The sequence below is a fragment of the Colias philodice genome, chromosome 18 (genome assembly GCF_061535455.1).
Source record: "Colias philodice isolate Cphi_HAF_F1 chromosome 18, ilColPhil1 Martin Lab GWU primary, whole genome shotgun sequence".
Classification (NCBI taxonomy): Eukaryota; Metazoa; Arthropoda; class Insecta; order Lepidoptera; family Pieridae; genus Colias; species Colias philodice.
The window spans coordinates 9,510,292-9,523,419 of NC_143103.1; the positions used below are offsets into that span (position 1 = coordinate 9,510,292).

General features: G+C 37.3%; 2 protein-coding genes across 6 annotated transcripts; one reads left to right on the top strand and one right to left on the bottom strand.

Annotated features, from left to right (window-relative positions):
• Positions 1–857: 857 nt before the first annotated feature.
• On the top strand, positions 858–1,947 carry LOC149480699 (uncharacterized). Its single transcript, XM_089706758.1, has 2 exons — positions 858–1,061; positions 1,375–1,947. The coding sequence occupies exons 1-2, from the start codon at positions 962–964 to the stop codon at positions 1,680–1,682; spliced, it is 408 nt and encodes a 135-aa protein (XP_089562884.1). The 5' UTR covers positions 858–961; the 3' UTR covers positions 1,683–1,947.
• A 3,534-nt stretch (positions 1,948–5,481) lies between these two features.
• Positions 5,482–9,837, bottom strand: LOC149480700 (uncharacterized). Of its 5 annotated transcripts, XR_016317092.1 has the most exons (5): positions 9,671–9,837; positions 8,783–9,591; positions 7,664–7,735; positions 5,874–6,121; positions 5,482–5,594 (listed from the first exon to the last, which is right to left on the bottom strand). XR_016317092.1 is itself a non-coding variant. In XM_089707013.1 (4 exons), the coding sequence occupies exons 1-4, from the start codon at positions 9,677–9,679 to the stop codon at positions 5,576–5,578; spliced, it is 909 nt and encodes a 302-aa protein (XP_089563139.1). In that variant the 5' UTR covers positions 9,680–9,836; the 3' UTR covers positions 5,482–5,575. The 5 variants fall into 5 exon arrangements, 4 of the variants coding, with proteins under 4 accessions (XP_089563139.1, XP_089563135.1, XP_089563137.1 ...); XM_089707013.1 differs by lacking the exon at positions 5,874–6,121 and having other exon boundaries at positions 9,671–9,836; XM_089707009.1 differs by lacking the exon at positions 5,482–5,594 and having other exon boundaries at positions 5,601–6,121.
• Between the last annotated feature and the right edge of the window lie 3,291 nt (positions 9,838–13,128).

The window sequence follows — 13,128 nt, forward strand, 5'->3', positions numbered from 1 at the left end:
TCTGGCTCTTAATTGAGCATGCAAATATATTATAAATTACAATAAACAATTTTATATTACACAACACTAGATCCCATTAACATTATATATATATTAAATTATAGCAGCTATTATAAATTTTTACAAACAAATATTTCGGTCGAATATTCGGTTCGGAAATTAGTTTTTTTTACATAATATTATATTATGTTTTTTTTACATATATTAATTCTCATTTCTTATCTGATAAAGTGGCTCAACTTTACGTAAATCCTAATGAGAGCTTTCATTCTCTAGCTTCCTTACCAATTCCTTACTATCGCCAAACACAAAAATCAGCTTCTTTACAACATTAAATATAGACCAACAATTGCACTTTCGCATTTACTCATAATATAAATAGTTTCCTCGAAACTGATAAAACAATCTGACAGAAAATGTTTTTGTACCTTGGAAATTAAAAGAAAACCTCGAAAAACTAAACAACACTTTTACTATTTTACACTTTTTACAAGCATGTGAAAAGAATTTGCAGTATTATGTGAAAGTTGGCAAAACATATGTACATAAAAAGATCTGCGGATCTGAAGATAGGGCATGACTAAAGAGGGATGATTAGTTTAAAAAAATCCTAAAGAATGTAGGGTGCTTTATGTAGGTACATATTACGATGGTGTAATGCACTGTGCCTACATGTTCAGATCTTCGGATCAATAAAGTAAATTACAATTCACGATTTATAAAAATAAACCTAAGCTATGCTACAAAAATTGCATTACATATTCAAGTTTAAAATCCCAATAAAAATTTGTAAAAATTTCGCGCGCCTAGTAAACGTCGGCAGCGGTGTTATGTCGTTACAACGACAGAAATCATAATATTTCACGCAAACATAAAATGTCTCCGCCCAGACAACACCGGCGGTCTAAAAATACACAGGAGTCAGTCGAAGCTGGTCTCGGGCTGCAGTGACGCTGTGGTCATGACCAACGGCAGGTCTTGCACCGGCTCCCAACCGCACGTCACCAGGAGACTGTGCGCTACCCTGATATTCTTTATCGGAATCATTTGTATATTTGGTGGTATGTTTTATTTGTTTGTGTTAGATTTGGCGAATGTTGTTTGCTTTTACTTTTTGCAAGATCAATTTTGAATGTAGAGTACAGTCAATGTTTACCAAACAATTGAATAAAGCAAAAAATGTGTGGTAAAATTAAAGATCGAATTACTATTTTTTTTTGTAAGTAAATTACTAAACAATTTTTCGTAATTTTCATAGAAATAATTGTGATACGAAATTAGTAGGCATTGTATCTTCACCTAAGTAGTTTTATGCTTTGAGTGGCTTTGACATCATTTTTGTGCGATGAGTTAATTCAAATGTATAATTTTCAGGCTATTTACTCGGGCGCATGGCACGCAGCGAAGTGAAGCGCGGGAATTTAATTTCAAACAACCTGACACTAGCTGCTGACACCTTGTTCAGGAAAGCCAGACGGATGTCTCCCAAAGCCGTACACCACAGCGACCCAGAGAAAATAACCTCAAAAATTCTTGACATTTTTCACTGCAATGCTAGCGACTGCGGCGTAGTAACTAATTACAATGTCGCCGATTTCGTTAAATCGTCCATAAATTATGAAGTAAATAAATTAATCAAGTCGATACACAACGCGTCGGTGTATCTCGACTCTTTGAGATGACATTGAATGGAAGATTTATTGTCTCTTCTGCGTAATGAGGTGGAATTTTTTTAGAATCTTAATTAGATTGGTGATATTGAAACAACGTATGTAAAGTATTTGTAATAGACAAACTTATTTTATAACGGTGTACCTAATTGTTTATCGTTAAGCATTTGTTTTTTATTGAATTTTTGTACATGTTATTCCTATCTACTTGTTGTAATAAGTAGGTACCTATATAATATGTAAATGTGTTACTGGAGAAATAAAGTGTTTGAAATAACAGCATTTCTTTTTATTACTTTTCAATTCCCATAAATAAACTGTAGATTTTGACTAAAAAAGAGATAAACTTAACGTGTGGCATTATGGATAGGTAATTAATTCGAGTCTCTGATTAATGCAGTCTATTGACATAGTATTTAGTTCTGGTTTGTAGTATGTACTATAATATTTGTACCGTATACATTCAACACATTGGTTCTTTCAAACAGTTTTTTTATGTTTTTTACAAGAACTGTAATTTCTTAGTTAACACATAAAGATTTGTAAGTAGGTACGGTTCTATTAAGATTTTAAATTTTTGTATCAACTATGTGCATTACAAGTCAAAACAGAGATATTCATTGTCATCATAATATTAATATTTTTTATAGTCCAGGATCCTTCGCCCATTTTTGCAAGTGATTACTATCAAGCTAATTTTTCGTGAGTAGCTTCACTCACGAAAAATTAGCTCACAGCTCACTTATTTAATACTTACATAATTCAACAGACATATTGTCCTACAAATTGCGTAATAAATATTTGAGAACCATCAAATCAAAATTTTTTATCCTTGTTACCTCTGTAAGCTACCACAATCGAGAGTTTCGTACATGAAATTATTTAATCTTTCATTAGTCATTAATCCTTATCTTAAAAATAAGAAAGTGTTTGTTCGTCTTATAACAGTGATAAGACTTATCTTTCCTCTAAAGTCGATCCACAATGATGCGTATTTGAATCGCACTAAATAAATTGCCATAGATGGCGCTTTATTACGGCATGATTACTACTTACAGTGCCAGTGCCACAAACTTAACTGACCCGGTGGCAAAAACTGGAACTACTCAAACTACGAACTAAAATCGACATCAGCGACACCGTCACTGTAGTAGGGGAGGCCAAGAGGGGGATTTTGGGATTTACTCGAGCGCGTCAGATTACTATAAGGGACGGTACCTTAGCTATTCATTAGTACCTCTAGTCAATATGAGCAGTTATGGTTGGTGGGTGCGCTCAGGGGCCCCGCTGGAAAATTTGAATCCATAATTCCCTAAGGTTGAGCTCGAATCGTCAGATTAGCGAAATGGGGACTTCTTATATTGTAATTAACCCCCCCATATATTAATCTGACGCGCTCGAATAATATTACTTTAATTTTTTACCCTTTCTTCATAGCGATTAAATCGCCACTTAAATCGTCAGATTAACGTATACTTTTTTTCAGTGACGTCCTGGAGCATGCAAAATATCAATATCTAACGCGCTTGAGTATTTCCAAGCCAATTTTTTTCTTTTTTAAATTAAAAAACATCAAAAAACCCTTCCCCACCGCTAAAAGTGAAAACATTATAGGACCTTTTTTTTCGCTATGGTCTAATCTACCAATTCTAATAGGTTCCCGTGACGCTCGAGTAAATCCACATTTAGCATCCTGGCCTCCCCTACTACTGGGTCAGTTAAGTTTGTGGCACTTTATAGTTAATTTGGTTTATGACAAAGCGGACCACTAGATGCCTATAATATTATTACTATTTCGAGCTTGTCATCCATTTTAACTGATGTATAGTTTCATGACTTCATACAATAGGTATTGTCTTCTACTCTAGAATTGTAATAGATATAATATTATGTACCTACTAGACATGTGCGCCGATGCTCTTTTGACCGGCGGCGGCGTCTAGCATCTTATTTGCCGGCGGCGGCGGCGTCATCGGCGTAATCGGCGTGGATGGGGAAAATGAGTAAAATACGCCTAAATCTCCATTAAATTTCTTATTTATACCATTGGCGACAATCAAAATCAGAAAAAAAAACAAGGAATTGTAAAATAGGGAAGTACGAGCAAAATATAATTATGACAAGTACAAATAATATGCAAATTATTTTATCTTTTGTACTTGTTTCTTGCACATGTCATAATTGTCATGAATAAATATAATTCTGTCGACTGAAGTAGGACGTAACTATGGGGATTATCTCGGCAGACACACCGCCCCACATCTCGACAACCTCATGCGCCAGATCCAGATATTTGAGCCGTTTATCCGAATCGGCCTTAACAAGATTGTCGTCATGTGGGATAGTGATGTCTACCAAGAAAATCCTGGAAGTTGCTAGGTCCATCACCACAATATCAGGTCTATTCGCTAGAATAGTCCTGTCTGTGATGATGGGCCGATCCTAGTACCATTTGGCACGGTTATTTTCCAGGACCGGCTCCGGCGCGTACTTGTAATAAGGCACTTTTCCGTCAAGAAGGCCATACTTCAGAGCGAGCTCTTGGTGGATAATCCTAGCTGCTAGGTTGTGCCTGTGCAAGTACTCAGTGTTGGCGAGCATGGAACAACCGGAAGTAACATGTCGGAGAGTTTCTCCAGGACGGTGACACATACGACATAAGTCCTGGGTCCCGTCCTTTATGATGTACTTCCGATAAATGTTCGTTTTAACCACCTGATCCTGTATCGCACAGACAAAACCCTCGGTTTCCCCAAAGAGGTCACCGAAACGCAGCCAGTGAACGGAGGACAAGAAATCTACATGAGGTTCATGCAGAATCCTGTGAAACCTACCGTGTAGCTCTTTCTCTTTCCATATGGCCTCCCTGTCGGAAATGCCGGCTTTTGCCAGTCCTGTTTGGCTAGGGATAGGGGAGCGAGTCCTTTGTCACATTCTATGACTTCAGCATGGATTGCATAACCAACATAGTCCGGGATACATCGCCCATTTTTGCAAGTGATTACTATCAAGCTAATTTTTCGTGAGTAGCTTTATTTTGATGAGATGCCCAATAATTTCATGTACGAAACTCTCGATTGTGGTAGCTTACAGAGGTAACAAGGATAAAAATTTTTGGTTTGACGGTTCTCAAATATTTATTATGCAATTAGTAGGACAATATGTCTGTTGAATTATATAAGTATTAAATAAGTGAAAATAAAAAAATCAGCTGGTTAGTAATCATTTATGATGACTTCGTTATCGATACACATTGGAAAGGGGGACTCTTTGATCAAACCATAGATTTTGTAGGACAAATATTTTTTTCGAATAATTTAGATAATTATCTTGAGATTGAACAAAAAAAAACATTCAGTTAGTAATTAATATTTGAGAACCATCAAATCAAAATATTTTATCCTTGTTTCCTCTGGTAGCTACCACAATCGAGAGTTTTGTACATGAAATTATTGGGCATCTCATCAAAATAAAGCTACTCACGAAAAATTAGCTTGATAGTAATCACTTGCAAAAATGGGCGATGTATCCCGGACTAACATTGCGAGGAAATAGTCTCTGAGTTTGCATATCTCACGATTGTACAGCAATATATTAAATTACTATTATTATATTTAAAAATACTAATGCTTTATTTAAACTATATACGCCGATGACGCCGGAAAAAAAATCGGCGGCGTCGGCGTGACTGAAACGGCCGGCGGCGTGCGCCACGCCGATCGGCGCACATGCCTAGTACCTACTCTAAAAGCAATGAGCAAGTAGAAAAAAGGGTAAGTTTACAACAATGGCAACGCAATAAAAGATAACATTCTTTAAAAATCGTTTATTACTCCAACACAGCCAAATTTAAAGTATATGCCAAAGCACAATGAGGTAAAGTCCATAATATTATAGCTCTTCCTTCATCTTGGAGGCCAATACCTGTAAAACAAAAACCTTTGAAAATGTGCTTTTAAAACAAATAAATATATTAATATGAGCGGCGCCGTTTGGACGAATACAGAACTGACAATTAATGCAGTGCGCTTAACGAACTGAGCTGCGTCAGTGGCGACACCTGGCAGAGGCAATAGTCATCAAGTGCGCACAGAAAACGTGTCGAGTGAACACACGTGCTGATTAAACTTTAACAATTCGAAATGTATTACGCAATCAACTTCCATTGGGCGGCCGTTCGCAAACGTCTCGTTCCGTACTTACGATTGTAAACATTTGCTGCGTCTCCTGCCGGCGCCTTAACGTTTGCCGCACGTCGAGCGTCATAGCATCGGCTATGGCTCGCGGCCGCTTGCGCCTTACCGCAACTAACGTCCGAAAGACTCGCACGGACTTTCCGTCGCAACGTTATCTCATCGCACTCACTCCGCTACGTGCCTACAGTCGGTAGCGACCTAACACTACGCTCGCGTCTCGCCTGTGACTCAGACATCACAGCGCGGACGCGTCTCCTGTAACTCAACACAAGTTATTCCACATGCCGGAGCCGGGATGGGGGACGGGAGCGGGGGGGGAGGCGGATACGAACTGAAACACTGATTTTAAAACAAGTGGTTTAATCTATCTTAAAAAATACATCTTAGAATACCTTACAAACTTATTGCTTAGACGCCAACCGACAACGATTGTGTCTCGTCACGTGCGACGGGAATGAAATGCCGAAATGATTCATCATAAGCGATTTACATGATTACGGGTCGTCGCTCAGCCTATCAGTGTCTTTCGACCGGTCGTCAGAGTAACAAAACATAGATTGAAGTCCGTCTATTTCGTTGGAGTCATTGGGGGGGAGGAGCACGTCGGGGGCACGGGGGGGTCGAAAAACACTGGATTCTTCGCGTGGCGCGGCGGGCAGGTGTCGCCGGGCGGCTACACGAGCGATATACAGTTTTTGTTGGTGCGCTGGGGCCGGGCCCGGCCGCCGCCGCCGTGCGCCGCTCCACCCGCGCTAAACAAGAAAGCCGCTTAGTGCCGCCGTCGCCTCGCATCGCCTACTCTTACGGATAACGTTGCGTTTGTGCGTAGCTGCAAACGAAAGGAACGTCAGCGGTCCGCGCCGCGAGCCCGCATTGCCCGCTCGCTCGCGCTTTATCGCATGCTCTCTTTGCTACTACTGCGGTTCAATTTGGACTCTATTGTGTTTAATTTCGGTAATCTAATTGACAGTTACGTTAACATCTCTCTCTCTCAAAAATCGAATATTTATGCTGTTCAATTCATGAATTTAATAAAAATACACCGAAAATTATGATAGAGCATTGAAATTAAAATGTACGGGGACAGATTCCTTGAAATTTAAAATGTACGAGGACAGATTCAATGAAATTTTATATAGCGAGAGATTCCAGATATTTTTTTTACTTGGTGAAGATATTGTTCCGGACAAATTCCTTAGGAAATAGCCGTATGCCACGCAATTTCGTCGGCCAGTTACTGTTCTCTAATCGATTTCCGTCTGACTCAAACGCAACTTTGTAACGGAATTTTCTAAGCTATTTTTCTAGAGACATTAAAGAAAGTGAAATTGTGTGCAAGTGAAAAACAAACATTAAATCGTGTGAGCAACCAGTGTGTAAACATCTGATTAAAGATAAACGATATTAAGAAAGTAGTAAACAATCATCAAAAAACTGTAATGGTCCAAATTTTTGACAAAAACATACACAATATTCTCTTTTCTATTCCAGAGAATTATTTGAATGCAATGCAACTTGTATATAAAGTATTTTCTCATTATATTTTATTATCATTTAGGTGAATGAAAAGACCATTACCCTTTAAAATTATTAAACAATTAGCAATACCTATTTTTTATATAAATTATGAAATATCTTCATTATCAACTGCCTGCATTTATATCCAGACAGTTGTAAAACCAGTATCGAATACAACTGACAATTTTCTTACAACCAACTGGTATATATATACAAATGATCCCATCGTCTGTTCGCACACCAGTTGCCGCCTGCCCTACAGAGCGTGTGGATGCTTACCGTCCCATGGGAGCGTACTGCTGTGCGTACGGGTCGCGGTCGTAGCCCGCCGCGGCACCGCCACCGCCGCGCCTGAAAAACATTACAATTTATAATTAAAACCAAAGATAATTCAACTAATTGTGACTATTTATTCAACTAAGGGCCGATTTTTCAATGCTTGGATAAAACTTATTCATCGAATAATGTATAAACTATAAAACTACCATTTTAAAAACGTATTCTAATTGCCCGTATTTGACAGTTTACGTGACATTTTAATATTATCGTGTAATACTTTATTGGTTGGATAAGTTTTATCCAAGCATTGAAAAATCTGCCCGAATTGTAATCATCATCACGATTTATCATATGAGGAAAATTCAATTATTTTGAACGTTGTGGATTAAGAAATGGTGAAGACAAATTTTGCAGTCTTAGTACTTATAACATATTATTTATTTGCATTATTATATTAGTATGTTGATGAAGTGAAGTTAAATAATGAATACATATATTACATATTATATGACATACCAGTGTGTCTTACTTCATAGTAGTAAGACACGCTGGTACCCCAAAATGTAATTACAAATTTCTTTAAATTCATATCCAATAATGCAGTTCCATCAAGAAGTAACAAAATAAAATATAAGTTACAGTTTTCTAGTTATGTTGGATAGCTGTATGTATCATACCCATATTTTCCAGTGTCCCAATTCTGTAGGGAATAATACTTGAAAGTATTCTAAGATAACATGAAAATTTTATGTCAAAATATTGTTGTAACAATTTTACATAAAACATTATAATATCACCTCAAGACTTTTAGTCGCATTGCAAGCATATTCATTTCATTACTTTACTTTTTTTACATTATACTTTTGCAGAATAGCTTTAGTTTGGATTTAGGTTTGTACATTTTGCAAAAATAATCTTGCTTGTCTTTTTGTGTGTACTAATGAAGAATGATTTGTATTTATGTACAGGAAAGGATTTAGAATCATTGCAGTTTTGAATAATGTGTTAATTTAATTTGCACCAGGTATGATTCAATTTCTCCTAAAACATGGCAAACTTAAATTTAAAGACAAGAGAATATCAAAATGTAAATAAATTCATGTATTTAAATAAACTTACATTGGAGGTGGTGTTCTCCTGCTGTACATATCACCATTGCCCATGGGAGCTGCTCGTGGCGGTGCTCTATCGTACCCCGACGCCATAGGCATGGGGCCTCCCCGCATGCCACCTCGCCTGTCCATCATGTCCCTTTCATCAGGGTACATGGGCGCGCGCCTGTCGTCAGGGTACATGGGCGGCATGTCGTCCACGGCTCCGTACCCGCGTCTGTCGTCCGGGTACATGGGGGGAGGCGCGCCGTACTGGTCTCTAGCCCCGCGCCCGTCCATCAACGCGAAGCCTCGACGGTCTTCTCCGTATCCGTTGTATCTGTCGTCATATCCACCCATCGGCGGCCGGTCCATTCCGCGGTCGTAGGGCGCTCCGCCGCCCATGCCGTTCCGCATGGACATGCCCCCGCCGCCCATTGGCGGGCCGCGCATGTCGCTGCCACGCATCGGGCCCATGGGACGCGAGTCCCTCATCGGGTAGGGCGCGTCCCTCGGCGGGCCGCCGCGCATCGGGCCTCCGCCGCGCCTGTCCATGCCTCTCATGCCCCCTCGCATGCCGCCGCGACCGCCGCCGCCGCCGCCGCGCTGGCCGCGCTCCTTGATCCTGCCTCGCTCTACCGTTATGACGCCGCCATTGAATGATGTGTTGTGCAGCGCGCGAATTGCCGCAGACGCTTGATCTTCTGTCTGCATGTGTACGAATCCGCATCTATTCATAATATCACATTCTGTCACTACGCCGAACCGTTCGAATAGTTTTCTCAATTCCTCCGGCTTGGAGCCCTGCGGCAAGCTTCCCACGAATACTTTGGTTTGCTAAAAAAGACGTAGATGATGAATAGGTGCCCCATATATTTACGTAATAGTGTAACTGTGATATTAAAGGTTTACTTACCGCGACCATTTTGACGGATGCTTTATTTATAAACTACTGTGTATTTATTTTCACTTGTGCACATAAAACAAAGAACCCTTCACTCGCACCGAGCCGATCTTTAGCAACAAAATGGCGGGCGCGTGGTGCGCCGTGCGGTGAAAATGAATAATGAAGGCCGGCCGGAATGACGCCTCGATAAATGCCGTATGACGCCACTTGTCAAACTTGTCACATGATTTTATTTGTTGATTGGTGAATAATTCAGACGGGGTCAAAGAACGTTTTGTTGCTTTTAATCTATTGGCTGAAAATTCGCATCGTATAATATCAGCCAATTGAGAACAGCGTCATTTAAATTGATACATTTCCCATTACCACCGTATTTTAAAATTTAAGATATTTAATATGTTCAAAAAGAATTTATTTAAATACTGTAATCAGTAATGTAAAATTAATACTGTATTCTTTATTTATTAAATTAATTGTTACGTGTTAATTGTTACGTGTTGTTATAAATGTGAACTTTTAATTTAAATTTTGAATTAAAATAAGTAGTAACAATACCAAAATTAGAAAATGTAATCAAAAACATTTATAAGTACATTGAAATTTGAAATAAAATTATTTCTTGTTATGAATAGAAAGGGCGTGTACTCGATGTATCAAATGAAAACAATCATGATTTGTGCTAAGGATTCACAGTGCGCTTTCAACAATAATAATATATAAAATACTCAGATAAAATACGTATAAGATATGAAATTATCAGAATAACTCATTGATAAGTTTCTTTTTGTAACGGATGAGTAAATTTTTTAAAATGGCAACACTATTCAAACTATGGGTAGGTATTTAAAAAATGGCGCGTTCTCTATTAAAAGTAATTATAATTTTCAGTGTTTAAACCAAGGTTTAAACACAGAGGTATAATATATAGGCACAGACTAATAATAATATACTACGTTATACAAATATACAGTGCCACAAACTTATCTGACCCGGTGACAGTGTCACTGATGTCGCTTTCTTATAAATAAACAAAATATTCCGTATGGGCGTATTCAGAAAGAAAGCTTGAAACTTATAAGCGCTTATAAGCGCCGATAGGCGCTTATAAGCGCTGGTAACCCGCGCAGGAAAATATATGAACATGCGCTTATAAGCGCTGATCGGCGCCGACAAGTTTGTTGAAACTTGTTGGAACTTGTCGGCGCTTATCGGCGCTTATAAGCGCTTATAAGTTTCAAGCTTTCTTTCTGAATACGCCCTATGAAAAGTCTGTGAAAATGTGACATTTCAAAATGGCGGCACGTAGTTCCAGTTTTTGCCACCGGGTCAGATAAGTTTGTGGCACTGTAGGTAATTATTGTATTACAATAGGTACTCTTTGGTAATTATGTAGAAAATTCCCTATGCAATGGATGTTTTAGCTAGACTTAGTTTACTTGTTATGTAAATAAACCTACAACACTGCTACTTACTAGTTACTATACTATAGTATTGGATGCCCATGCCCATGCCACAACCACGAATAATGGCTCATTATTTTAGAAATTTTAAAATTTAAAATTGATTATTATAAATGACTTTATTACACATATTCATCGTACAATTTCCGAGGCACGTCCCAGCTCGGAGAGGTAGCATATAATCCATACTTAATATTATAAATGCGAAAGTAACTCTGTCTGTTACTCAATCACGCCTTAACTACTGAACCAATTTGCATGAAATTTGATAGATATTTTGATACCCGAGAAAGGACATAGGATAGGTTTTATCCCGGAAATCCTACGGGAACGGGTTTTTCTTTGAAAACGCGGTCGAAGCCGCGGGCGGAAAGCTAGTGGCCTATAATTGGCCATAGATTATTCAGTATACACATGTATGATGCCCTTGCCTTCAGCGGTCAGCCTTAGCCCATTACGCCACTGCACTGTAAACCTATCTTTTTCTAATACTCGGGATAAAAACATTCTATTAAATTAATTGTAGCAACTAGCTATGGTAAGTACCTCACTTAACGTTAATTATTCAAATGGAGGAGATATTATATAACAAGGTAATAAAAAGCAAAATAAGTACGTAACTTTTTTATTTAGCTTAAAATATAATTTTCACTGATTAAAATTTTTCTTTGCGATCCACGAATTATCACACATTTGTACTAAAGCGAAGCCTTTTTCGATCTCAACCTTCCTTAGTTTAGATGGATAGACTGGATGTAAAGAAGGTAAGTATATTATATTGATCATAATTATTAAATGTTATGTTGAATTGAATTTAAAAATGTTCATAGGAGGTATACGTATATAATAAAATATTGTCACCATGCGTCGAATTTCACGTGTTAGATCTCACGGTTTTACAATCTTATAGCGACATTTACGCACATGGATAATTTATATACAGATTTTAAATACACATTTTTTGTAAGAAATAATTTCTTATTTTATTATTATTATCTGAAATATTTGAAGTCAATATGGTGATAAATAATACTGTTAAGTCTATCCATACAAATTTTTTTAGTTATTAATCAATAAGGATTTGACCTACAAAATTGGCAATTTTATCACTAATAGCACAGCATATGTCAGTCATAGAATAAATGCGGAATACAACATACAAAATAATAAAACATATGACTCTATTACCAAATACAAACTGATTAAAAATAAAACTGTGAATCAGCTGAGCTGCCAACAAATACTTTGGTTTAAAATTAAGCTATTTGTCATGCTATAATTTCAAATACAATTAATACAAGAGCTAATATAAAGGCATTTACAGGAATAAATAATCTTAAATAAAATTACACTAATACATAACTAAAGTGGATTAAATACAAATTTGTCTAGTTAGTTCATGGTTAGTTCCAAGATTTATCAAAGCGTATAATCTGAACACGACTAGCATCAATTTAATCACTAATAATTAAGTAATACTTATTTTAAGCACAATCAAGCATATTTCGACATGGGAAGTCCTTATTTGATATTTTATATCTATAATAATATGTAAAAATAGATGAATGTATGGATGAAAAATTTTGTCACAATAAGTGAGCTCTATTCGTCATTAAAACGTATATTCACGAACCTCTTAAAAATGCAAAATTATTTTTAACGAATAACTACAGCTAGCTCAGTCTACAAATAAATATAACGGCTTTATATCACTTCTACTATATTTTGGATATTGCTTATGTAAGTTTGTACAATGTACAGCGTACACAACTGTGGTACACAATTTAATAATCAATTAAAACCTTTTTCCATTGTTTCATTTTTTTACTTATAAAACTAAAATTGAGTGGATTTTTTTTATATAATTTGTTCTTCGCATGCTCTTCGGTACTAAAAAGGCGCGAATTTGTTACTGCAAGTCGAAATGACGGGTGAATAACAAAAATATAAGAGAATAATACCCAAAATATCGCATTTGTGATTTCACTAGTCGCTACTTCTACAGTT

Excerpts from the sequence above, each read along its gene's own strand:
- LOC149480699 (XM_089706758.1), top strand. The coding sequence starts at position 962 with ATGACCAACGGCAGGTCTTGCACCGGCTCCCAACCGCACGTCACCAGG. Across the intron at positions 1,062-1,374 it reads AATCATTTGTATATTTGGTG|GCTATTTACTCGGGCGCATG; the intron begins GTATGTTTTATT and ends TATAATTTTCAG.
- LOC149480700 (XM_089707009.1), bottom strand. Across the intron at positions 7,736-8,782 it reads AGGAGAACACCACCTCCAAT|GCGCGGCGGTGGCGGTGCCG; the intron begins GTAAGTTTATTT and ends AATGTTTTTCAG. Across the intron at positions 6,122-7,663 it reads CAGTACGCTCCCATGGGACG|GAGACGCGTCCGCGCTGTGA; the intron begins GTAAGCATCCAC and ends GTTGAGTTACAG.